The sequence below is a fragment of the Sorex fumeus genome, unplaced genomic scaffold (assembly GCF_029834395.1).
Source record: "Sorex fumeus unplaced genomic scaffold, SorFum_2.1 ptg000209l, whole genome shotgun sequence".
NCBI lineage: Eukaryota > Metazoa > Chordata > Mammalia > Eulipotyphla > Soricidae > Sorex > Sorex fumeus.
The window spans coordinates 65908-91744 of NW_026606266.1; the positions used below are offsets into that span (position 1 = coordinate 65908).

At 51.1% G+C, this 25837-nt stretch overlaps 1 protein-coding gene across 1 annotated transcript; it reads right to left on the reverse strand.

The window, feature by feature from the left end:
- Positions 1 to 6: 6 nt before the first annotated feature.
- LOC130017685 (putative dimethylaniline monooxygenase [N-oxide-forming] 6) lies at positions 7 to 23041 on the reverse strand. Its single transcript, XM_056108419.1, has 9 exons — positions 22961 to 23041; positions 22328 to 22535; positions 15523 to 15711; positions 13266 to 13428; positions 11221 to 11363; positions 9212 to 9411; positions 6022 to 6377; positions 4636 to 4708; positions 7 to 1586 (listed from the first exon to the last, which is right to left on the reverse strand). The coding sequence occupies exons 2-9, from the start codon at positions 22457 to 22459 to the stop codon at positions 1244 to 1246; spliced, it is 1599 nt and encodes a 532-aa protein (XP_055964394.1). The 5' UTR covers positions 22460 to 22535; positions 22961 to 23041; the 3' UTR covers positions 7 to 1243.
- Positions 23042 to 25837: the final 2796 nt, after the last annotated feature.

Here is a 25837-nt window from a genome sequence, read left to right on the forward strand (position 1 = left end):
CCGGAATGGGAGAAGCAAACCCATCTTTAATTTCAGACTTCATGATCATCCATGGAGAGAGTGAATTGCAATCTACACGAAGGTCATTGGATCAATTTTCTACATATTGGCAAAAACCATCAGCAACTTAAAAACCTGTCAACAACTGTGTCTTATAACCAGTGATCCCCATGTGAGCTTATAAAGACGCCCAAATAGGCAATTCTTTTTTTTTTTGGTTTGGTTTTGCTTTTTTGGGCCACACCCAGCAATGCTCAGGACTGACTCCTGGCTCTGCGCTCAGGAATTACTCCTGGCAGTGCTCGGGGGACCATATGGAATGCTGGGGCTTGAACCCGGGTCGGCCGCGTGCAAGGCAAATGCCCTCCCCACTGTGCTATCACTTTGGCCCCCAGTTTGTACATTTTAAAAAATTATTTGATTGAATCACTGTGAGCAATAATTACAAAGCGTTCATGTTTGGGTTTCAGTCATACAATGATCGAACACCCATCCCTCCACCAGTTCACATTCCCCATCACCAATGTCCCCAGTATCACCCCCCATCCCACCCCTCTCGTTGCCTCTTGGCAGACAATCTCCCCCACACTCTTTACTTTTGAGCATTGTGGTTTGCAATACGAATGAGAAATTCTTAGGGTACATCTGACATAGGATGGAGAAAGCTAAAGCCACTGAAAACTACAAAACACTGCGGACAGGAAACAACTTAGGGGGGCTGAAGAATTGGGAGTTGGAAAACTCATCATCCGTGGGACGTCAGCTCAGCTCTGGCTAGAACCCTCTTGGAAAAGCTTCGTGTTCAACCTGTAAATCTGCTTTTATTTGAGGTCACACACCCGGCGATGCTCAGGGCTGACTCCTGGCTCTGCACTCGGGAATCACTCCTGGCAGTGCTCGGGGGACCCTCTGGGATGCTGGGAATCTAACCCAGGTCATTCGCATGCAAGACTAACGCCCTCCCCGCTGTGCTATCGCTCCGGCCCCTGGCCTGTGAATTTGAACTTGGACGCCGGCCCCGTTCTCCCTGTCATCCTTGATCTCATCCTGAGCATCCCATGTTTGCCTCTCGGACTTCTGGATGGCCTCTGGATGGAGCGTGGGGGCTCGCTAGAAAGGAAACGCCTGCGCATTCCACTCAGATTGTAGTTCTCGACTCGGACCTGGAGGAGGCGGAGAGGAAGAAGGAGGTGGTAGGGATGAGCTGGGTGCTGGGATGCTAGGTTGCCGCAGGACCATCTCGCTAGTAGAGCATCAGGAAGGCAGCCAGGAGCAGAGCGGGCACCGCCAGCATCCTTAGCAGGTCGTGGAAGGGCCGGGGTCTCTGCGCCTCTCTCACAGCCCTGGTCCTGGTGCTCTTCATTGTGCGGTCCCACTGGGTCAGGATAGCGTGTCTGGCCCCTTCCCACTTCCCCGGCCCCACCAGCCGGAACTGGTAGGGGCTGCAGGGACCGAAGAAGACCTCCACGGCCAGCTGGGGGTCGGTCAGGAAGAGCCAAGGGATGCTGGGCTTGGTGCCGATGAAGGATCCCAGCTCGTCCATGTAGGAGATGTAATCCGTCTGCAGTGTCTGGCTCTGGCCGAACCTGAGGGCAGGAGGGAAGGACGGGAGTGGAGGGTGACCGTGTAAACAGACACCGTGGCTCTCTTCCTGTGGGGCTAAGCGCCGTGGGAAGAGGAAGGCTGAGATTCTGTGGAACGCGGTGATGGGCACGGGAGCAGATAAGACCTGACCCGGCAAAGCGGTCCTGAGGCGAGGCCACACTGAAGGGAGTGTCTGGGCAAAGTTGGCAAGAACGGGGTGTCAGCCAGCACCCGGTGTCCAGCCTTGAGCCTCAATCGACCTCCAAGTCGCATGAGCCCAAGACGCAGAAACTGTCACATACACTTAGCAGGTCATCCTGGCTGGAGTGATAGCACAGCGGGTAAGATGTTTGCCTTGCACGCGGCCGACCCGAGTTCGATTCCCAGCATCCCATGTGGTCCCCTGAGCACTGCCAGGAGTAACTCCTGAGTGCAGAGCCAGGAGTAACCCCTGTGCATTGCCGGGTGTGACCCAAAAAGCAAAAAAAAAAAAAAAAATTCGTAGCAGGTCATCCTAACCATAGCATCTGGCCTTGATTGGGATTGGATGTATTTGGTAGTAAAGTGAACAGCCATTTGCGGCTCCCAGAGGGGGTTTCTCCGCTCACGTCGTCTGCCAGGACCCGGTGCACAACGTGTCTGGGCATCTCGGGGAAAATCTGTTCCCCATCAATCTTCCCCCTTGCCCACTGTTGCCTCCGGCTCTATTTGTAGCTGACTTAAGTCTACATCTTGGATCTTCCTGCAAAATCCTGCACTCACTCTCACGCTGGTTTAAACATTCCTGACATCGTAGGTTCTGCCGCAGCTCTTAGACTCATCGGAGACCAAGAGAAAAATGGTTGAATAAATAACCTAAAAAATCTTCGACATGTATGTTTTGCTCTATCTTACTTCTTTGGGAGAAGTTTTAATTATTATTATTATTATTGGCTTTTTGGGTCACACCCAGTGATGCTCAGGGGTTCCTCCAGGCTCTGCACTCAGGAATTACTCCTGGAGGTTCTCAGAGGACCCTATGGGATGCCGGGGATCGAACCCGGGTCGACCGAGTACAAGGCAAATGAATGCCCTTCCCGCTCCGGTCTTTTCGCCCTATCTTAATGCAAACAGGCTCTCAATGAACAAGACAACTCTGGGAAACAATTAGATTTCCTCTCGTGCCTTGTTTGAGAAGTGACACAGAGACCCGTTTTCTGATTAAAACCCCCACAAAATGAGCTGTTCTCACTTTAGTTCTTTTTTTTCTCTCTTTTTTTCTTTTTTTTTCCTTTTTGGGCCACACCTGGTGATGCTCAGGGGTTCTTCCTGGCTCTGCACTCAGGAATTACTCCTGGCGGTGCTCAGGGGATCATATGGGATGTCGGGGATCGAATCCAGGTCGGTTGCATGCCAGGCAAACGCCCTACCCACTGCATTATCCTGTAGCTCGTTTCATAAATCTTTTTTTATTATTATTTTTGGGTCCCACCCGGCGATGCTCAGGGGTTCTTCCTGGCTCTGCACTCAGGAATTACTCCTGGCGGTGCTCAGGGGACCATATGGGATGTCGGGGATCGAATCCAGGTCGGTTGCATGCCAGGCAAACGCCCTACCCACTGCATTATCCTGTAGCTCGTTTCATAAATCTTTTTTTATTATTATTTTTGGGTCCCACCCGGCGATGCTCAGGGGTTCCTCCTGGCTCTGCACTCAGGAATTACTCCTGGCGGTGCTTGGGAGGACCCTATGGGATGCTGGGGATCGAACCCGGGTCAGCTGCATGCAAGGCCAATGCCCTCCCCGCTGTGCTATCACTCCAGCCCTTCTCATCTTTGTTCTATGCTAAGTTTCTCGCCTGCCAGGGAGTTCCTTTCTCTCCTGCTCACTTTCCAATAAACCTCTCTATTTTCGGGGGCTGGAGAGATAGCACAGCAGGTAGGGCGTTTGCTTTGCACGCAGCCGACCCAGGTTCGATTCCCAGCATCCCATGTGATCCCCTGAGCACCGCCAGGAGTAATTCCTGAGTGCAGAGCCAGGAGGAACCCCTGTGCATCGCCGGGTGTGATCCAGAAAGAAAAAAAAAAACCCTCTCAATTTTCTCATTCTGTATCCGAGTGTCTTTATCATGCAACACTTTCAGCCTTGAGAATCTTGAAGCACCAAGACCTGTGGATGGCCACGGAGTTCCATCGCCTCTGTTCCGACCTCTCCATCTGGGCATCACGGGGATGCGGGATAAGCTCAAGTTTCTGCCAGTGCTGAACAGAACTGACATGTCCCAAGGACTCACTGTCATCCTACATGGCCTGGCTGAAAGGGGGCGTTTCTGAGAAGCGGCTGACAACAGCCAGGAAGACTCACTGCAGGTCTGGATGTCGGTGTCTGGCACATCAGTTAGAGACTGGAGTTCTCAGCAGTTGTGTTTCCCTTTTAATTATGGAATAACTAAGCAAACTCTCTCCTTTTAGCGATTCTGGACATGTACAGGGGATTTCACTGCAAGCTTCTGGGAGTTCACTCAGGCCCTTTGCCCTGAGCTCTTTGTAGCCAAATGTCTTTCATCGCTTCATTAGTCAGCACCCTTATTTGCGATTTTAGGAGACTAACAACTCCATCAACCATTCTAGTTCTAACACCCTTTTCTCTTTTGCTAAATTATTTTTATTTTATTTTAATTTTTTTTGGGGGGGTGCATACTCAGCAGTGCTCAGGGGTTCCTCCTGGCTCTGCACTCAGGAATCAGTCCTGGCAGAGCTCTGGGGACCACCTGGGATGCAGGGGATTGAACTTGGGTTGACCACACGCAAGGCAAACGCCCTCCCCACTGTACTATCGCTCCAGCCCCCTCTTTGCTACATCCTTGAGTGGTTCATTCACTCCTCGTGAATGGATTACTCCCCCCCCCCCCCCGCCCCACCCACCTTCCTAATCTCTGTCAGGGTCTGACATCATGTTGGCCTTTTGCCTCTGGCCAGGGTGGTTTACAGTGAACTGACCCTGGTCTTCAGGTGATTGGTTCCACTGACTCTCTACCCCATGACTCCAGCCCCATCAAATAGACACTCTTACCATTTGAGTTTCTTTCCCATTTTCTCATCAATGTCGTCTATCATTTCCTTTTCACTTGGCAAGGTACATTTGTCTAGAAAGGGAAAAAAGAGAAACAGAAAAGATCAAGAATCAGAAGTATATAGTTGCTCATGATCGAATTTTTAAAATTTAATTTAATTAATTTATTTATTTTTGCTTTTGGGGTCACAACTGGTGATGCACAGGGATTACTCCTGGCTCATGACTCAGGAATTTCTCCTGGCAGTGCTCAGGGGACCATATGGGATGCTGGGAATCGAACCCGGGTGGACTGCGTGTAAGGCAAACGCCCTACTCGCTGTGCTATCGCTCCAGCCCCTCATGATCGATTTTATCCCGTCTCTGTGGACATGCCACTAAGAGGATTTTGTAGGAGAGGCTCAGACTTTGGTTCCTTGTAGTAGAAAAAAATAACTGTCCACAGAAACACAGACCTGAGAAGTAAATGTTCTCACTCGGAACTGCAAGCTGAGATCAGTGATCTCACTCAGGGAACTGCAAGCTGAGATCAGTGATCTTGCTCAGGGAACTGCAAGCTGAGATCAGTGATCTCACTCAGGCAACTGTAAACTGAGATCCAGGAACTGCAAGATGAGATCTCATTAGGGAACTGCAAATTGAGATCCACAATCCCGCTCAGGGAACTGCACGTTGACTGCAGAGAGGCAGTCATGGTGAACTTTGCAGCTTCAAAGCACCTAAGCCACTCTCTGGACATCCTACTCCTCACCAGGCCTGAGGCACACATTATACACATAATAACTTAAAACTTTCCCCATATTTATTTTCTTTTTGTTCTTTTGGTGCTACTTGATGGTCCGTAGGTCTTACTCTGGGCTCTGTACTTAGGGGTCATTCCTGGCAGGCTCAGGAAACCAAACACAGAGCCAGGGATTGACCCCAGGCTGACTGCATGCAAGGCAAGCACCTCCCCACCTCTCTCTGGACCCCCCCAACCCCGTATATCTTGTTGGAATCCTCTTATTATAAATGATCTCACTGGGGCCAGAGCGATAGGACAGCGGGGAGGGTGTTTGCCTTGCATGCGGCTAACCCGGGTTCGATCCCCAGCATCCCATAGGGTCCCCGAGCACTGCCAGGGCTGATTCCTGAGTAACTCTTGAGCATCACTGGGTGTAACCCCAAAAGCAAAACAAATAAATAAGTAAATAATTTAAAAAAATGATCTCACTGACCAGTTCCCCTTACCCAGGACGCAACTTCCCCTCTTGTCTTAAGGCGCCAATGAGGCCAAGACTCATACATGCTGCATTTCCTCTCTCCAGCACCTGCCCAGGTACCTGGCATATAGTAGCTGCTCATTAAATGTGCCTGGGCTCCTGGAGAGACACTTGACCCACTTACTTGCCAACACTTTGGCGGCCCAGCGAGCCTGCAAGTCAGCCGTGGGGATCGTAGCCCCCAGGGACTGGACAAGGCCAATGACGGCCATGGTCGGCTTCTCCAGGAGAGGAGGGAAGATCCCTTTAAACAGGGTGACCTCATTGTTCCTGCTCTTGATGATGGAGTCGTCGAGGAAGGGGTAGGCGTAACCGTAGCCCGTCGCGAAGATGACACAGTCCACAGCCTCGAAGACGGTCCCATCCTCGAAAACGGCTGAGGTTGCAGTGAACTTCTTCACGCCAGGCTTGATGGACAAGGCACCGCAGAGGATCCGGGCCGGGAGCTCGTCATTGAACACAGGCTCCTTGCGCAGAGTGCTGGGGACCGAGAGAAAAGGAAGCTAAGGGACAGGAAGCAGGTCTCTGCCCCCGGCCCTCATTTCTGAGGGTGGCCCTAAGGGACGCTCCTGGCTCTGCTCCTGAAGCAAATTTGAACAGTCTTTTTTTTTTTTCTTTTTTGAGTCACACCTAGAGATGCTCCTGGCTCTGCACTCAGGAATCACTCCTGGCAGTGCTCGGGGGACCCTGTGGAATGCTGGGAATCGAACCCGGGTCCGCCACGTGCAAGGTAAACGTCCTCCCCGCTGTGCTATCGCTCTGGCCCCAAAGCTAAACAGTTTTGCCTCACTCAGAATACCACTGGATTTGCTGAGTCTTCTTTTTTTAAATTATTCTTTTACTCTTATTAGTTTGTTAATTAATTTTTTAAAAAATTGAATAACAGTGAGATACACAGGAGCAAAGTTATTCAAGATTGGATTTTAGTCATATCATGTTCCAACACCCATCTCTTCACCAGAGTACATTTCCACCACAAAATATCCCCAGTTTCCCTCCAATCCACCCATACCCTGCCTCTATGGCAGGTAGTATTCTTCGCTCTCTCTCTCTCTCTCCCTCTCTCTCTCTGTCTCTCTCACTCACTCACTCTCTCTCAGACACTCTCTTTCTCTCTCTCACACACACACACACACACTTTCTCTCTCCCTCAGACACACACAGAGACACACACACACACTCTCTCAGACACACACACACACACTCTCTCTCTCTCTCTTTCTCTCTCTCCTTTTGGGCATTGTGTTATGGTTTGCGACACAGATACTGAAAAGATTATCATGTAGATGGATGGACATGGGGAGTATCATGCTGGATGAAGTGAAGAGATGGACAGATATAGAATAACTGCATTCATTTGTGGGATATTTTAAAAAGTAGATTAATATTCAAGGCCAGGGAAAACAGAGGCCAGGAAGACTGGTCAATGATTGGAAGCTATCATAAGTGTGTGTGTGTGTGTGTGTGTGTGTGTGTGTGTGTGTGTGGAGGGCAGTTAGGATAGAGAAAGGACCAGTATAATAAAAATAGTTGGAAACGGTCACTCTTGACAGGAACTGAGTGTTGAAAGGAGGTAGTAGGTTCACTTCTTTTGAGCAACGCCTTGTGCAGCCCCTGTCACAGTTTTATCTGAGTGTCCTCTTGGGCCCTTGGAATTGGAAGAATCTCTTACAGGTACACAAGTATTTGGAGAGTCACCCGCTGGCTGACAACAGGACAAATTCCCAGACACAGTAAAGTGGCCAGGAGGGCTGGTTCTGTGTTTATTTTCATGTTATAATATGATGATGGCGGGGTAGAAACTCAGTTCCACAATCCTGAGAACTGACGTAATCTGGAGAGCTCGGAGCACGGAGCTGATGGTGCCGATGCTTGAGCTTGCATTACAAGGACTTCCTCTTCCGGGAGGAAATGGAGTTTGTTGGGATGGATGTTCCCTCAACACCTTTGTTGCCTTTTTACCACCCGTGGGTGCGGGAGGAAGTAGAGCAGCTTTGATACTGCACTTCCGTGGGAGTTTTTCTTTGATGACTGTGTTCGCTTTGAGGCCAATTTCCTTCCAGGAGCCTGGAATTTCCCCATCCCCCCACCCCCCTGCCCAATGTCAGTCTCCCCAATGTTATGGAGTTTCGACTTCATCCCTACCTGTCTACTTTGTTCCTACCTCTGTAATTCTGTTTCTACCTTGTAAGATGGTAAAATAGAAGGACCGTGGGAAAGCTGTCCCCCACATCAGGAAAAAGTGGAAGGTTGGGAACAACAGTTATCAAAAGAGTAATCAAAATGCCACTCAATGCCTCTTTTGAAAACCACAACACCCAGGAGGAGAGAGAGAACAAAAGGGAATGCCCTGCCACAGAGGCAGGGTGGGAAGGATACTGGGACCCATGGAAAATGGGGACTGGTGGAGGGATGGGTATTTGATCATTGTATGTCTGAAACCCAAGCACAAAAATTTGTAAGTCTACAACTGTACCTCATGGTGTTTCACTAATAAAAATTTCAAAAAAAGTAATCAAAAGCTTTTCTTTCTGGGAGCGAGCTTAGTTCTCAGGGGGACAGGATTTCTAAAATTAGGTTTTAATTTTCTGAAGGGTGAAGCCCAAAATAGAACTTGCAGTTACTCTTACAAAATAAAAAAAAATCCTTATTAATTCATACTTTGGAACTTCTTTTACATTTTATGTATATATGATACATTATGTTTTTTGTTTTGTTTTCTTTTTGATTTTGTTTTTGCTTTTTGGGTCCCACCTGGCGATGCTCAGGGGTTCCTCCTGGCTCTGCACTCAGGAATCACTCCTGGCGGTGCTCAGGGGACCATATGGGATGCTGGGGATCGAACCCGGGTCGGCCACGTGCAAGGCCAACGCCCTACCCGCTGTGCTATCTCCCCAGCCCCATGGTCTTATTTTTAAAATATTATTGAACATCACAGTAGCCTTGATGGGGAGGAAATGGGGTTCCCATCATTATTCCTGTTCTCCCATCTGTGTGGATAAGATATTCCTCAAAGACACAGTTCATGCACTGTCTCAGAATTTTGTGCATAGATTCACAACCGTCATTATTCATGGAAGCAGGGTGACCTAACTTCATCCACACCCACGTGTTATTTCTCTGTTCACTTTTTCCTTCTATACTGACTTAATTCAATCTTCAGCCCCTCCACGCCCTATGGCTGAGGGGGTGGTACCAAGGTGTCCCCAGCACCGGTGTGCAATACCACCAGCCTCCACGAGGCGGAGGTAGTGAGAGGGGAAGCATGCCTGCAACCGCGCCTGGATGGCGCCTCCACGGGTCACGTGACATACCCATTTAAAGGCGCCAGGCCGTAATTCTCGTGCTTAAACCACGTGTTCATCTTCCTGACGTAGAGCCAGTCGGAGACGAAGCCAGGCAGGTTATTCCGGAGGAAGTTGGCAAAGCGGGTGACGTAGACCATGTCCCATGGGTAGCCGTCATCCCAGACCCGGCTCATGACCCAGGACCCACTTCGGGTGCTGATGATGACCTGGGGGCCAGGGATGGGGGAGAAGCCGCAGAAATGTTAGTATCTTCTTGTAAGAAATTTAGGTCCCACCTGGGGATGCCCAGGGCTGACTCCTGGCTCTGCACTCAAGAATTACTCCTGGCAGTGCTCGGGGGACCCTACGGGATGCCGGGGATCGAACCTGGGTTGGCTGCATGCAAGGCAAATACAAGGCTATGATTTGACCCAGGAGCAATTGCAAGGCAGAAGGGCAGAGGGCAGGTGCATGGTAGGGGGCAAGAATGAGGGTCTTGTGGGGGCTGGAGCAATAGCACAGCGGGGAGGGCGTTTGCCTTGCACACAGCAGACCCGGGTTCGATCCCCAGCATGTCATAGGGTACCCCGAGCACCGCCAGGAGTAATTCCTGAGTGCAGAGCCAGGAGGAACCCCTGAGCATCGCCAGGTGTGATCCAAAAAGAACAAAAAAAAGAGAATGAGAGTCTTGGAATCCTTTTAGGCAGATATAATCTTCAGAGGGCTGAAGCCATAGCACAGCGGGTAGGGCCAATGCGTCTTGCATGCAGCCAACGCGGGTTCGATTCCTCCATCCCTCTCAGAGAGCATAGCAAGCTACCGAGAATATTCCACCCGCATGCCAGAGCCTGGCAAGCTCCCCGTGGTGTATTCGATATGCCAAAAACAGTCACAACAGGGGCTGGAGTGATAGCACAGCGGGTAGGGCGTTTGCCTTGCACGCGGACGACCCAGGTTCGATTCTCAGCATCCCATAGGGTCCCCTGAGCACTGCCAGGAGTAATTCTTGAGTGCAGAGCCAGGAGTCAGCCCTGTGCATCGCCAAGTGTGACCCAAAAAGCATTTTAAAAAAAGTGCGGCCGAGGAGATGCTTAGAATTGAATTCTGTTTCTGGTTCCCTTTTCCAGTCCTTCCGCTATAATTCCACAGTATCTTAAACTCCACCTCGGGCCCGGCCCTCCCTGAGTCACACTCAGCCCCTGGTCTTGTTACCCCCTTCGTGAGCTTTCACTTGAAAAATGCTTGGGTTTGATCGACATGCACTGAAGGTGTCATTGCCTGCCAGCTTTCAAGGAATATTCTCCCATCAGCGTGGATAAGATATTGGATAAGAAACAATCTTTTTATTGTTGTTGTTGTTTGTTTGTTTTTGGGTCACACCTGGCCATGCACAGGGGTTCCTTCTGGCTCATGCACTCAGGAATTACCCCTGGCAGTGCTCGGGGGGGCCTATGGGATGCTGGGAATCGAACCCAACTGGCCGCGTGCAAGGCAAACGCCCTCCACGCTGTGCTATCGCTCCAGCTCCAAGATAAGGAACAACTTTTCTCCAAGAAATTGCCTTGCACACAGTTGCAGCCATGGCAGAAAATAGTCCAGGGATTTCTCGAGCCATCAATGGGGGTGTCATTTGCTGCTGCTACCCCAGGGTCAGTTATTTAGCTGGAGAAAAACAGAAGACAACCTAATGGCACAGGGAACCCGCGTGTGCAGAGCTGGGCTTAACACAACAGCCACGGGTTATGGGACACGCCAGAAAGTTGGTATTGGGAATTGGAGAGCCAAGAGGGGCATTGAACTGAAAAAGTGAAACCCAAGGCTTATCTGGAGAGACTCAGAGTCCCCCAAGATCCTGGGGTCCCCTTCTACACAGGCACTCTCTCCTGGCTTCTGCGGTGACTAGACCTGGACTTGACACTTAATATGATGCCTCTCTTGTAGCTGCCCCTAGTCAAACCTCAGCTCAGCTCGGGGTCCGAGGGGAGGTGTACAGTTGGGTGGAGGTTTTTTCCCCCCCAGAATCCTTTGCTCGGTACCTGGGCAGCCTGACGACTGAGTTCTACAGCAATGTCACACCCCGAGTTTCCCAGGCCGATCACCAGCACTCGCTTCCCCTGGAAGGCGTGGGGACCCTTGTAGTCCCGGCTGTGGAGGTACTGTCCCTGGAACTGGTCCAATCCTGCGAGGAACGGGAGGCAGTGGTTCGAGTTGATTTTCAGAAGAAATGAGCTTTTGTGTGTATGTCTATACTTTAAATTATATTTGTAATATAATATATATAATATATAGTATATCATGATATCACGGTCACGGTCCTCCCGTTGTTCATCAGTTTGCTCGAGTGGGCCCAGTAACGTCTCCATCATGAGACTTGTTGTTACTGTGTTTGGCATATCGAGTACCTCACGGGTAGCTTGCCAGGCTCTGCCATGCGGGAGAGATACTCTCGGTAGCTTGCTGGGATCTCCGAGAGGGGTGGAGGAATCGAACTCGGGTCGGCCACGTTGGCTGCGTGCAAGGCAAACGCCCTACCGCTGTGCTATCGCTCCAGCCTATATCATGATATATAATATATAATATATAACATATATTATAATATATGCCGGGCCAATGCAACTCGGCTCTTTTAGGGGCTGGAGCGATAGCACAGTGGTAGGGCGTTTGCCTTGCACGCAGCCAACGTGGCCGACCCGAGTTCGATTCCTCCACCCCTCTCGGAGATCCCAGCAAGCTACCGAGAGTATCTCACCCGCACGGCAGAGCCTGGCAAGCTCCCCGTGACGTATTCGATATGCCAAACACAGTAACAACAAGTCTCACAATTGAGACGTTACTGGTCCTATTCGAGCAAATCGATGAACAACAGAAGGACAGTGCTACAGTATTATATATGCCAGGGAGAGCCTGGCAAGCTATCCATGGCATATTAAATAAGCCAAAAACAGTAACAATAACAGGTCTCATTCCCCTGACGCTGAAAAAGCCTCCTATATGGTCGTGTTGAGAAAGACGAGTGAAAACAGGCTGCTAAAATCTCAGGGCTGGGACGAAGGGAGATGTTACTGGTGCCCACTCGAGTAAATTGATCAACAACTGGATGACAGTGATAACAGTGATACTTTATAATATATATATATCCAATTTTCGGGGTGGGGGCTCATACCCGGTGATGCTCAGGGGTTCCTCCTGGCTCTGCACTCAGGAATCACTCCTGGTGGTGCTCGGGGGACCCTATGGGATGCCGGGGATTGAACCCGGGTTGGCCACATGCAAGGCCAATGTCCTTCCCGCTGTGCTGTTGCTCCAGCCCTTATATGTCCACTTTTTAATTAACCTCCTATGAGTAGTCTTCTTTGTTTTTGTTTTGGGGTCACACCCAGCAGTGCTCAGGACTGACTCCTGGTCTGCATTCAAGAATCACTCCCAGTGGACCCCGGGGACCCTATGGGGTTCCGGGGATGCAACCCAGTTCAGTCACACGGATGGCAAACACCCTGTCCACCCTGCTTGGCCACTCTGTGTAATCAGTCTTTCTTTTTTTCTTTTTCTTTTTTTTTTCGCTTTTTGGGTCACACCCAGTGATGGACAGGGGTTCCTCCTGGCTCTGCACTCAGGAATTACTCCCGGTGATGCTTAAGGAACCATATGGGATGCCGGGAATAGAACCCGGGTCGGCCGAGTGCAAGGCCCTACCTTCTGTACTATTGTTCCAGCCCCTGTAATCATTCTTTTTATTTTTCTTTTTGGGTCACACCTGGTGATGCACAGGGGTTACTCCTGGCTCTGTACTCAGTAATTACTCCTGGTTTGTGCTCAGGGGAGCATATGGGATGCTGGGAATCGAACCCAGGTTGGCAGCGTACAAGGCAAACACCCTACCTGCTGTACCATTGCTCCAGCCCCTGTAATCACTCTTAATGTTTCAAAGTCCTCCGACTGAGTCATGGTCAGGGCTTGCTTCTGGTCGTGCTCAGGCGGTCCTGCGGTGCCAGGCCAGAGCCCAGCCTCCTGCAGGCAGGCATTACCCAAGCTCATGCACTTCAGACCCAAAGAGCTACCCCCTGGCCTCATCCACTCTTACCGGGAAAGGAACCAGTTGGCAAATTGGGGTACACGTGATGTCCGGAACAAATCATCACTCCATCAAAAGTGGAAGTCTCCTGTTTTCCATCCTTCTCTGTAACAACTTCCCACTGACCGGTGACTCTGAAGTTGGGGCATTTCTTTATACTCGAAACCAGGGTCTGAAAGAAAACCAGAAAGAAATTCCTTCTACTTATGAGTCATTCCCTTCCCCTTCCCACCCCGCTGCAGTTCATCTATGGATGGAATAATTATTACAGGTCGCAGAGAAGGACCCAGAGAAAAGTTGCAATAAAAGCCTCAAGGGTCAGTGTTCATGGACTCTTCAAATCTTACAAGAAAAAATGGCTCAGGGGTCATTTCCTTTATGACATCTGAGTGAGTTGATTTGGGGTCAGTAAGACTGAATTCTCTTGAGCGAGACACTCCCTTCTCTCATGACTGCCAACTTCCAAGGTCAGTTCAGGCTCCTTCCTTTCCTTCCCTCCCACCCCACATCCTAAATCCTCCGCCAACATAGAGAAATCCGGGGCTCAATCCTTGCTCTCTCTGCAGGGTCACTTTGTCTTGGAAAAACCAGCCTGTTTCCCTGCAAGTGTGAACATTATGTCAATATAGGTAACATCCGATCAAAATGCAAGTCCGATCAGTGCAAGCACAAGTCCTGTTTTTGCAGATGGTTACAGGCCTTTAACATTCCAACCCCAATCTCAGCACCATTACATCTTCCCTCCACCATTGTCTCCCAATTTTCCCAACCACACCTCATAGGAGGCCCTTCATAACTTCATTAATTAATTAATTAATTAATTTTTTGCTTTTTGGGTCACACCCGATTTGCTCGAGCGGGCCCAGTAACGTCTCCATTGGAGACTTTGTTGTTACTGTGTCTGGCATATCGAATACTCTCGGTAGCTTGCCGGGCTCTCCGAGAGGGGCGGAGGAATCGAACTCGGGTCGGCCATGTTGGCTGCGTGCAAGGCAAACGTCCTACCGCTGTGCTATCGCTCTAGCCCGGCGATGCACAGGGGTTACTCCTGGCTCTGTACTCAGGAATTACTTCTGGCCATGCTCAGTTGACCATGTGGGATGCTGGGGATCAAACCTGGGTGGGGCCACGTGCAAGGCAAACACCCTACCCACTGTGCTATCACTCCAGCCCCAAATAATTTATTTTATTAATTTTTTTAGCTTTCAGGTCACACCCAGTGATGCACAGGGGTTACTCTGCACTCAGGTATTACTCTTGGCGGTGCTCAGGGGACCCTACGGGATGCTGGGAATTGAACCTGGGTCGGCTGCATGCAAGGCAAACGCCCGCCCCGCTGTGCTATTGCTCCAGCCCCAATAATTTCTTTATTATTGCTTGTCTTCGATAATTTGCTAACAGGATGATCAAAAAAATGTTTCCTTAGAAGGAAGTGAGTGAAGATTGTATATCCCACCAGGAAACCATTAAGTCCTGGTGTAACAGGTAACTAAGATGTTATAGCAGGTAAAGCCTTTTGGGTGTGGTTTGTTTGATTTATTTTTATTTTTTGCTTTTTTGGGTCACACCTGGCAATGCACAGGGGTTCCTCCTGGCTTTGCACTCAGGAATTACTCCTGGCGGTGCTCAGGGGCCCATGTGGGATGCCGGGGATCGAACCCGGGTCAGTCGCGTGCAAGGCAAACACCCTACCTGCTGTGCTATCGCTCCAGCCCCAGCCTTTGGGATATATATTTTGTCAGTAGAGATTGGGAGAGCCAGTATTTTCTCAGGGATTTCAAAATAACTCCCTGGTGGGTGAACATGGTTTTTTTTTTTTCTGCTTTCAATATTTTATTTATTTATTTATTTATTTTTATTAGTGAAACACCATGAGGTACAGTTGTAGATTTACAAATTTTTGTGCTTGGGTTTCAATTATACAATGATTGAGTACCCGTCCCTCCGCCAGTGCCCATTTCCCACCACCACGGGTCCCAGTATCCCTCCCACCCCCCATCCTCCCATCCCACCCTGCCTCTGTGGCAGGGCATTCCCTTTTGTTCTCTCTCTCCTTTTGGGTGTTGTGGTCTGCAAAACAGGCATTGAGTGGCAATCATGGGGTGAACACGTTTAGGGGGGCAAAAGACACGGAGTTTGGGGAGCTATTGAATCCCACCCTCTCCCGTTGGTTCTGATTTCTAGAACAGAAAGCTGGTTTTTTTTTTTTTTTGCATCCTCCTCAAGTCCATAAACAATGGACACCCATGGCCTTGGGGCCCCTTACCTCAAACTGTATGTACCTCAACAGGTCCTTCTTCTGGGCAAATGACTTTATGTACGCCTGAAGCTTGGTATGATGCATATAATTGGGGTAGTCATCCGGGTACGGGAAATCCGGGTAACACATCATCTCCTTGCAAGAGTTGGTGAACACAGATTGGTAGATGCTGGCCCGGCCTTCTTCGGCTTGGTCCTGTGATGGATGACAAAGATGACAAAGTCTGCTGAGGAAGACACAGAAACTGCTCCCTTCGATAAAGATTCAGTTACTTTTTTGTTTTTGTTTTTGCTTTTTGGGTCCCACCGGCGATTCTCAGGGCCGAGTCCTGGCTCTGCATTCAGGAATCACTCTTGGTGGTGCTTGGGGGACCCTCTGGGATGCTGGGGATCGAACCCGGGTCAGCTGCGTGCCAGGCAAATGCCCTCCCTGCTGTGCTATCATTCCAGCCCCCCAGAGATTCAATTCTTAGATGATTGAATTATTTAAAAACAGCCAAAGAAGACTGGGGGTGTTGCTCAGTGGTCAGAGCGCTTGTCGTGTTTGTGTTCATGTGAGGATCTGACTTAGATCTCTTGACACCGCAAAAACAGTGCCCCACCCAGTCCCTCCAAAAATAAAACAACAACAAAAAAAACCTCCTCAACTCTCCCCACTGCTAAACCTTGAACCCAGATCTCTGCAAGTTCCGGGAAGGAAAGCCTTCAGCTTATCTTTTTTTTTTCCCTTTTTGGGTCACACCCAGCAATGCTCAGGGGTTACTCCTGGCTCTGCACTCAGGAATTATTCCTGACAGTGCTCGGGGGACCCTCTGGGATGCCAGGGATCGAACCCGGGTTAGCCGCATGCAAGGCAAACGCCCTCCCCACTGTGCTATTGCTCCGGCCCTGCCTTCAGCTTATCTTGCAAAGCTGACTACCCCCTGTTTAGCTCTACAAGCTTCAAGTCCCACATTTTCTTTCATGGTTTAACCCTGACGCTGATCTCCTGCTCACGTTAAGAAAACACAGAATAGTGACACAGTGACAGTACAGCGGGGAGGGCACTGGCCTTGCACACGGCCGACCCGGGTTCAATCCCCGGCATCCCATAGGGTCCCCCTGAGCACTGCCAGGAGTGATTCCCTAGTTCAGAGCCAGGAGGCACCCCTGAGCATCGCCAGGGGTGTCGCCCAAACAAATAAACAAACAAAAAAATCTGTCATTGTCACTATCCTCCTGTTGTTCATTGATTTGCTCGAGCGGGCCCAGTAAAGTCAACATTGTGAGACTTGGTTGTTACTGTGTCTGGCATATCGAATACGTCGTGGGCAGCTTGCCAGGCTTTGCTGTGCGGGCGAGATACTCTTGGTAGCTTGCTGGGCTAGGAATGTAATTTTTCTTTCTGTTCCTTGCCTTCAATCAAAAATAGGGGGGAAAAAAGGAATAAAATAAAACCCCAACACCGTAGCACCTCCTGAGGAGTTTGTATCTCTCAGCCTCATTTGGTGATTTCTAAGAAGCTTCTTTTTCTCATTCCTACTTTGGACAACCAGGCAGGCTACCGAATGTCGCCTGCCCACAGGGCAGAGTCTGGCAAACTCCCCGTGGCGTCCCCAATATGCCAAATACCAGTAACAATGAAGGGTCTCATTCTCCTAACCATGAAAGAGCCTTGAATGTGGCACTTTTTAAAAAAATCTCAGGGCTAGGACGAAGGAGACGTTACTGGGGCCTGCTCGAGGCAATCGACGAACAACAGGATGGTCGTGATCGTGATCATTAGGTGGAAGACTGGATTGGAAATTCAACTTTTTCTTAGGGGGCCGACTGTAGGTGGGGGGGGGGTTGTTGAACCACATCCCACAGTCCTTAGGGTGACTCCTTGCTCTGTGCTCAGAGGGACAGAATTGGGGTTCACAGGAAGGCAAGCACCATCCTTCCTGCACCCTCGCCAGCCTGGAGACCCCCTTTGCCCTCCAGGTCACTTACTCAGACCATTGTCCCTTCTCTGGGCTCGCCCCAATTCTGCAGAGAGACTCACCAAGCGAACGAGAATGACTACCAGATTCAAAACCCCTCCCCCTCCCCCCCCACCCCGGTGAACATCTGGAGACAGAAAGAAAGTGCTGGAAAGAATAGCAAAAGGGGGCCAGTGGGAGGCCTCGGGGTTGGAAAGAAAACTTCCTCTGCCTCCTGGGCGTCGTGTTTCTCCGAAATAGGCATGTCCAGAGATTTGTTGGTCTGGCTTCTTTCCTGCCCAACCCAGAACGGGTGGGAGTTGGTGTTGGCCCTGCTTTTTGACTTCCTCTTTCCTGTCTAGCGCTGGAGGGTAACTTTGGGATGCGGGGTGGGGAGAAGTGGGGTTCTCAGCGGCCCACGGATGAGCAGGAGAGAGGCTGAGACCGGGAAGTCTGTCCTGCAGCGCTGGGCGCGAACCTGGCAACCCTTGGATCATTGCCCCCGAGTGGAACCGTGTCTGCACGGCCGCTGAGTCCTGTGGAATTTTCCTCCGTCCAGGCTGGTTTCCAGGTCAGGGCAAAACACACGGGTTACACAAGCACAGACAATAGCTCCAACGGGCGCCTGTTTTGTTTAGGAGTTCACTGTGTCACGGGCTTGCATCCAGGAAGGAGGAAATGGAGCTCAGATTCGGTCTCTGGCCTGGAGACTCAAGGCCAGCTGCAGTGAGCATCACCCCCGGCTTATCACAGTTCCCGTCTCTCAGACAGCGTTTCTCAGGAAAGGCCTCTGCAAGAGAAGCGGCTGGAGGGCCAGGCCAGAGGCCACGGCGCAGAGAACGCCAGGCACGCAGCAGTCAACCTGCTGTATCTCTGAGCTCCATGTCCGGCATTTCTGCTGGTCAAAACCAACCTGCAAGGTCCAGCTCAAAAGTTCATGCCCTTGGGGCCAGAGCCATAGCACAGCGGAGAGGGCATTGGCCTTGCAGACCCGGGTTCGATCCCCAACATCCCATAGGGTCCCCTGAGCACCGCCAGGAGTGATTCCTGAGTGCAGAGCCAGGAGGAACCCCTGAGCATCGCTGGGTGCGACCCCAGAATAAAAAAAGAAAAACAGGTTCATGCCCTTCCCTGCTTCCCTCTCCCCAGATAGATGCAGTCTTGGCATTCAGCTGGTCCTCAGCTTCACGTCTCTTAGTTATTCTAGCACCCATTTTTCTCTCCATTGTGAACGCCCTGACCATTTGCCTGATGTCCCTGCAGCCAGCTAGACCCCCAATCAAGAGTGTGTGTGTGTGTGTGTGTGTGTGTGTGTGTGTGTGTAATGCTATGCAACTATTAGGAAAGATGAAGTCAGGAAATTTGTCTATAGCTGGATGGACACAGAGAGAATCGTGCTGAGTGAAATGAGTCAGAAGGAGAGGGACAGATATAGAATGACCGCATTCATTTGTGGGATCACAACAATCACAACATTCACAACCATCCTGTTATTCGTCGATTGCCTCGAGCAGGCCCCAGTAACGTCTCCTTCGTCCTAGCCCTGAGATTTTTTTTTTTAAAGTGCCATATTCAAGGCTCTTTCAGGGTTGGGAGAATGAGACCCATCATTGTTACTGGTATTTGGCATATTGGGGACGCCACGGGGAGTTTGCCAGACTCTGCCGTGTGGGCAGGTCACATTCGGTAGCCTGCCAGGTTGTCCAAAGCAAGAATGAGATAATAAGATGTCGCGCGGCCGCATTTGTGGCCACACGCTTCCGGGAGCTGGGTTTTATAGTCATCATTTGTGGGATGTAAAGAATATATATAGTAGAAGACTAATATCCAAGGCCAGGGAAAACAGAAGCTAGGAGGACTGGTCAGTGGTTGGAATCAACCATGAGTGCGTGTGGGGCGGAGGGCAGATCAGAGAGAGAAGGGACCAGGATGACAGTAATAGCTGGGAAGGGTCACTCTGGACAAGAGCTGAGGGTTGGAAGTAGGTAAAGGAATATTCCTGATAACCTTTCAGTATCTGTATTAGAAACCACAATGCCCAAAAGGAGAGAGAGAGAGACAGAGACAGAGAGAGACAGAGACAGAGAGAGACAGAGACAGAGAGGTGCCTGCCATAGAGGCAGGCTGGGGTGGGGGTGATGGGAGGGAACCTGGGGACCCGGGTGCTGGGAAATGTGCCCTGGTGGAGAGATGGGTGTTGGACACTGTTTGACTGAAACCCTATCATGAACAGCTTTGGAAGGTTCTATTTCACAGAAATTCAACAAAAAAGGATAGAGAAAGAGAGAGAGAAGAGAAGAGAAGAGAAGAGAAGAGAAGAGAAGAGAAGAGAAGAGAAGAATGTATGTTGAGTGAATGCACTGTTGAATGAGTGAGAAGAATGAATTCTGGAGAATTCTGGTCACATCATTTTGTCTTGTGCCTTCCAAATGATCTGTCAGGGCTGAATGGAACCATACATGCAATGCTCAGGGCTGACTCCTGACTCTGCACTCTCAGACCTGGTGGAGCTCAGGGGACCACATGCGTTTCTGGGCATAAGAACCAGGGTCTGAGGTGTGCAAGGCAACTGCCTTAGATCCTGTCCTGTCTCTCCAGGCCCTGTCCTCTTGGCTACAGCCTGAGGACAGTGGCATGAACAGCTCTGGAGGACACGTGGCCCTGGATTCCAGCACGGGGAAACTAGAAACCTGTACATATGCTCTCGTCTCTGGTTTCAACTCCATTTGCATTTCATTTTTCAGAAAGAATTTTTAAAAAAAAGCATCAGGTGAAAAGTTCAGCATTATCCGATTTCTCTCTTCCGGAATATCTTCGGTCGAACAGGACTGACCAGATGAGATGGGACCCAATGCCCATTCTTAAAGGCCTCCAGGGTCACCCTGGTCCCAGGCACTGCATTTTAGAAAAAGGAGGGGAGGATTGGCAGTGGGGGGATAGGGGAGGACGGTTCAGATGTCGGTGCCTGCGTTGAAATTCCCACGGGCCCTTGGGTAATGATTCTGCCTCTCGTCAATGAACGTTTGGAAAAGCAACGTTTCCTTGGCGTGAATGATCTAGAGTCTGCGTCTTATAAATCTCCCACCTGCCTTTGCCTTTGATAAATTTTCTTTTTTTTTTTGTTCTTATTTTTGCTTTTTGGGCCACACCTGGCAATGCACAGGGCTGATTCCTGGCTCTGCACTCAGGAATTACTCCTTGGTGGTGCTCGGGGGGCCATATGGGATGCTGGGAATCGAACCTGGGTCTGCCGTGTGCAAGGCAAAGGCCTCTGTATTATCGCTCCAGCCCCTCTCTTGAAATTTTAAAATTATGTCCATGGCCCATACCTCCTGGTGACATTATTTCTCCAGCACGGAGACTGAATGGGCCAGAGAATCATTTTTTCTTTCTGGCTTTGGTCGTGACAGAGTCTTCAATAAAACGCCCACAACATACAACCCGTCGTCATTAATAGTCACCCGCTAGGTCAGCCCCCGAGGTGGGAGTTGATTCTAGGGTTCTGTCCTCTGAGGACTGGAAGGCATGCTGGGGGGGGGGGGGGTAACTTCCTTTTCACTCTCCACGCTGGACAAACTAGCATTCGTGGTCCAGAAAGGAAACAAAAGTGACTCGCCTAAAATCACTCTGCCCAGGAAGATGAAGAGTGGAGATGAGAAGTCGGTGCCTCTCACTCTAGTCTGGACTGTTCTTGAACACACATTCACGTACCAGGATTTCAGAGCCACCCAGAGTGAGTTAGGAAAGGGAGGTTCAGGTTTCACCTGGAGTCCAAAGCTCTGTCTTGCAAGGAGAGAGAGAGAGAGAGAGAGAGAGAGAGAGAGAGAGAGAGAGAGAGATAGGGAGAGAGAGAGTGAGAGAGATAGGGAGAGAGGGAGAGAGAGGGAGAGAGTGAAAGAGAAAGGGAGAATGTGAAAGAGAGGGAGAGATAGAGGGAGAGAGAGGAGAGAGAGGAGAGAGTGAGAGAGGAAGAGGGAGAGAGGAAGAGAGAGGGAGAGAGAGGGAGAGGAGGGAGAGAGAGAGGGAGGGAGAGGAGAGGAGAGGAGAGGAGAGGAGAGGAGAGGAGAGCAGAGGAGAGGAGGGGAGGGGAGGAGAGGGGAAGGGAGGGGAGGGAAGGGGAGGGAAGGGGAGGGGAGGAAAGGGGAGGGAAGGGGAGGAGAGAGAGAACAGAGACATAGAGAGACAGAGAGAGGGAGAGAGAGAGAGGGAGAAAGACACACAGAGAGGAGAGGAAAAGAGAGAGAGAAGGAGAGGAGAGGAGAGGAGAGGAGAGGAGAGAGAGGAGGGGAGGGAAGGGAAGGGGAGGGAAGGGGAGGGAAGGGGAGGGAAGGGGAGGGAAGGGGAGGAGAGAGAGAACAGAGACATAGAGAGACAGAGAGAAGGAGAGAGAGAGAGGGAGAAAGACACACAGAGAGGAGAGGAAAAGAGAGAGAGAAGGAGAGGAGAGGAGAGGAGAGGAGAGGAGAGACACACACAGAGACAGAGGGAAGAAAGAGACAGAGAGAGATAGACAGAGGGAGGGAGAGAGAGACAGAGAGAGAGGGAGGGAGAGATAGGGGGAGAGGAAGAGGGAGAGAGGGAGAGATAGGGAGAGAGAGAGGGAGAGAGTGAAAGAGAGGAGGGAGGGAGAGAGGGAGAGGGATAGAGGGAGGGAGGGAGGGAGAGAGAGATATTCCAGGACATGTTCCCCGCCCCCCGGCATGAAAGATCACTGAAACTGGGGCGCACTGGGTGTTGGGAGAGACGAATTTTCCCTCCCAGCTCTGCCGTGCTCTCTGAGGGAGCCTCTCGCGAGCCCCAGCCAGGACCAGAACTGGTCAAACTTGGTTTTCCCCAGAACCCACCTCCCCACCGCCACGGCATCCCACTCACCGAGAAATTCCAGAGGCCCCCAACATCATTGCCCCTCTCGAAGCAGGTGGGTTCCAGGCCCTCCTCCAGACAGCTCCGGATGGAGGCCAGCCCACTGACCCCTGCCCCGACGATGGCCACTCTCTTCCTCATGGGCGCCAGGGGATGGTCAGAACAGGAAGTCCCCGGGAGACGACTCTGCACTGCCGACAGCAAGGCCTGGCCTCACCTGCACCCAACGACACACAGACACACACGAACGTGTCTCCTGCTGCCCACACACTTGCCATAATACGTCTTTTAGTTTTCTTTGGGGGTCCCACCCGGGGATGCTCAGGGCTGACTCTTGACCCTGCGCTCAGGAATCTCTCCTAGCGGTGGCCGGGGGACCCTATGGGATGCTGGGAATCGAACCCGGGTCGGGTGATTGCCAGGTCAATGCCCTCCCCGCTGTGCTATCACTCTGGGCCTATGTTTGCATAGTAGAACAGTAGACCTGCTCCTTCTAGAGGATTCTAGACACCCAAAATCGCAGAGGTGAATACCAGCGTGGGAAGACCCTTGACCCAGACAGCATCAAGACTAGAACTAGGCACCAGAATTAGGGTGTCAAACGGCTGCCTGCAACCCACTGACCCAATCCCCCCAACTCACGTGCGATGTCTGGGGTGGGTGGGTGGGGGCTCACTCTCAAGTGTCTACTTCTGCTCCCCAAAGCACGAGGCTGTCCGTCTCCAAATATTCAGGGGAGTGACTTTTAACGGCGCCCACTGATGTAAGGCTGGGTAGGGGAGGAGTTAGTCCTCTAAAGTACAAATTCCACGGTGCAGAGCCCGGGCAAAACTTGGAATCGAAGAACTGTGTGCCAGAGGTTGGAGGGGGGTAGGGAGGGGTTTGGGGGAGCCGAGGAAGAAAGGGATGGGGGTGGGAGGTCAACCCGGGGGTCCCGGGTTTCAGAAATACAGAACAGTCAACAGATACAGATACGGGCCAGGTGATGCCCCCCGGAGCTTAAAGGAACAAAGCTTCCCTTATTTATTTATTTCTGCTTGAGAAGAGAAAAAGAAAACAAAGATTTTGCACCTGGTTGGTGTGAAAGAACTGTTGTGCCAACAGTGGGGAAAAATAAAACTCAAGTTTCAGGAAGTTTAGGAGGGTGTGACTTCAGGGAGGGAGCTAACGCTTCAGCTCATTTGTGAAACCGTGAACTCACAGCACAGAACTCGAACCCCTTCCCGTTCCGATATCCCACCTTCCCCCATCCTCGAGACCTCCCTTCCCCTCTCCCGTTCACCTCCTAGAGTGCCCACCTTGTGCCAGCCACGGAGTAGTTCTCTGGGGAGTTCCCCAGGGAGAAAACGGGGTGGTTTCCTTCCAGATGCAGAATCAGGGAGCCGGAGTGATAGCACAGCGGGGAGGGCGTTGGCCTGGCACACAGCCGGCTGACCCGGGTTCGATCCCCGGCATCCTTTCGGGTCCCCTGAACACCACCAGGAGTGATTCCTGAGTGCAGAGCCAGGAGTCAGCCCTGAGCATCGCCGGGTGTGACCCAAAAGCAAAACCAACCAACCAACCAAAACCAAACTCAGAAGGCCGTGAACTGCATCCTAAGTGATGGGGCCCAGCTAGAGCCCCCAGTGCCCTGGGAGACCCCCTTAAAACACTCATTGCGGGGGGCTGGAGCAATCGCACAGCGGGGAGGGTGTTTGCCTGGATTCAATTCCCAGCATCCCATAGGGTCCCCTGAGCACCGCCAGGAGTAACTCCTGAGTGCAGAGCCATGAGGAACCCTAACTTTTTTTTGGGTGTGACCCAAAAAGAAAAAAAAAGCAGAATCTGGCGGGTGGGTGGAGGGGGGTGGAGAGAGATGAGTCAAGGGGAGTGGGAACGATATAGGGTCACCTCTCACGCCGGGATGTCTTGGGACTCAAGAGGAAGTGAAGAGAGAGCCGAGCTATAAAGGAAGTGTCTGTGTCTGCCCCTTGATGATGGACCAAGCAGAGGCGTTGAGAAGAAGGTGTTGAGAAGAAGGACCCCGGAGCTCCATGCCACTCACTCATGCATCTGAAGCGAGAACAGCGGGTGAGAGGCTGAGCCGTCCGAATTCGTGAGCAGGACCCAGGTGATGAAGGAAGGGGAAGTAGGTCGAGACCCTCCTCCGCAGAACGTTCCCTTTGCTGAACACAACGGGGGAAAGATCGGATCAGAATCCTGACTCTATCACAGAAGGTTCTTTGCAGAGACGCTGGAGACCCTCCTCAGAATCGGGAGATGGAGAAGGCGTGGGCATGAGAGGGATTTGGGATAGAAGAAATGTGGGGATTCCTGGATGGAGCAGAAGTTGGACAACGCTTCAAAGGTGCTTTGATAGTTTTAATTTGTGACCTCCGGGTGTAGCCCCTCAAGGTATCGTAAAAACCGTTTGTTTTCTTGAAGCAACGGGACCAAGGACGAGATGCTGGTGATAGACCCAAGGGCAGACACCAGGGCGCCTTGTCCGTTTACAAAAGTCACCAGCAAGTAGCCGGAAGTCACAGGAAAGGCAGGGCACACGTGAAATTTGGCTCGAGTTAGCATGCACGTCGACCCTGGCGTTGAAATTCAGCCTCCGCTTCCTTTATCCAATGTCTAGCTCATGAAAAGCAGCTAAAAGGCATCGGATTGCAGGGAAGTCCTAGAAATTGCAGTATTTGTTGGGGTTGGAGCGATAGCACAGCGGGGAGGGTGTTTGCTTTGTACTCGGCCCACCTGGGTTCGATCCCCGGCATCCCATAGGGTCCCCCGAGCACTGCCAGGAGTAATTCCTGAGTGCAGAGCCAGGAGTCAGCCCTGAGCATCACCGGGTGGGACCTGAAAAAAAAAAAAACTCCAGTATTTATCTTCTCTGTCCTTGTGAAGTAGGAGGGAGCCCTACTTGTGAAGTGGGACCCATAGGACTTGGTGGCGTCTTGGTGGCTTCCGTGGAAGGCTCCCCGTCTCTGTGAAATGCCACCAAATGTCATTCTCTGGTTGTAAAATGCATATTTTCAGGCTGCAGATTCCTCTGCTAGGGGAATCCTGGTTCGCGTCTTGTGATTTGGTTTTTGGGTCACACCCGGTGATGCACAGGGGTCACTCCTGGCTCTGCACTCAGGAATTGCACCTGACAGTGCTCGGGGGACCCTATGGGATGCTGGGAATCGAACCTGGGTCGGCCACGTGCAAGGCCAACGCCCTCCCCGCTGTGCTATCGCTCCAGCCTCGCAAGGGCTTTTTAACGTGAGCCTGTACTGAACGGAGTTTCCATATCGAAGGTCGTGTCCCCCCACACCCCAACATTGTAAATGCCAAGGTTGTATGGGCACAGTAATAGACACACTTAAGTTTGGAAGATGACTCTCCTGGGGAAATCTCGCCACAGACTCAAACTATAGTGCTCGGGCCAGACTCATCATTTCTAACGCCAGCAGGGTGTAAATATAGTTATTGCTTTTTAGATCATGACAGAATTTGTCCATGACCATGCCCTTAACTTATAATTAAGCATTATGG

Bases quoted from the DNA above. Each gene is read 5' to 3' on its own strand.
- LOC130017685 (XM_056108419.1), bottom strand. From the start codon at position 22,459: ATGAGGAAGAGAGTGGCCATCGTCGGGGCAGGGGTCAGTGGGCTGGCC. The intron at 6,378-9,211 runs GTATGTCACGTG...CTCGGTCCCCAG, and splicing joins GGCCTGGCGCCTTTAAATGG to CACTCTGCGCAAGGAGCCTG. The intron at 1,587-4,635 runs GTAAGAGTGTCT...TCCTGCCCTCAG, and splicing joins ATGGGAAAGAAACTCAAATG to GTTCGGCCAGAGCCAGACAC.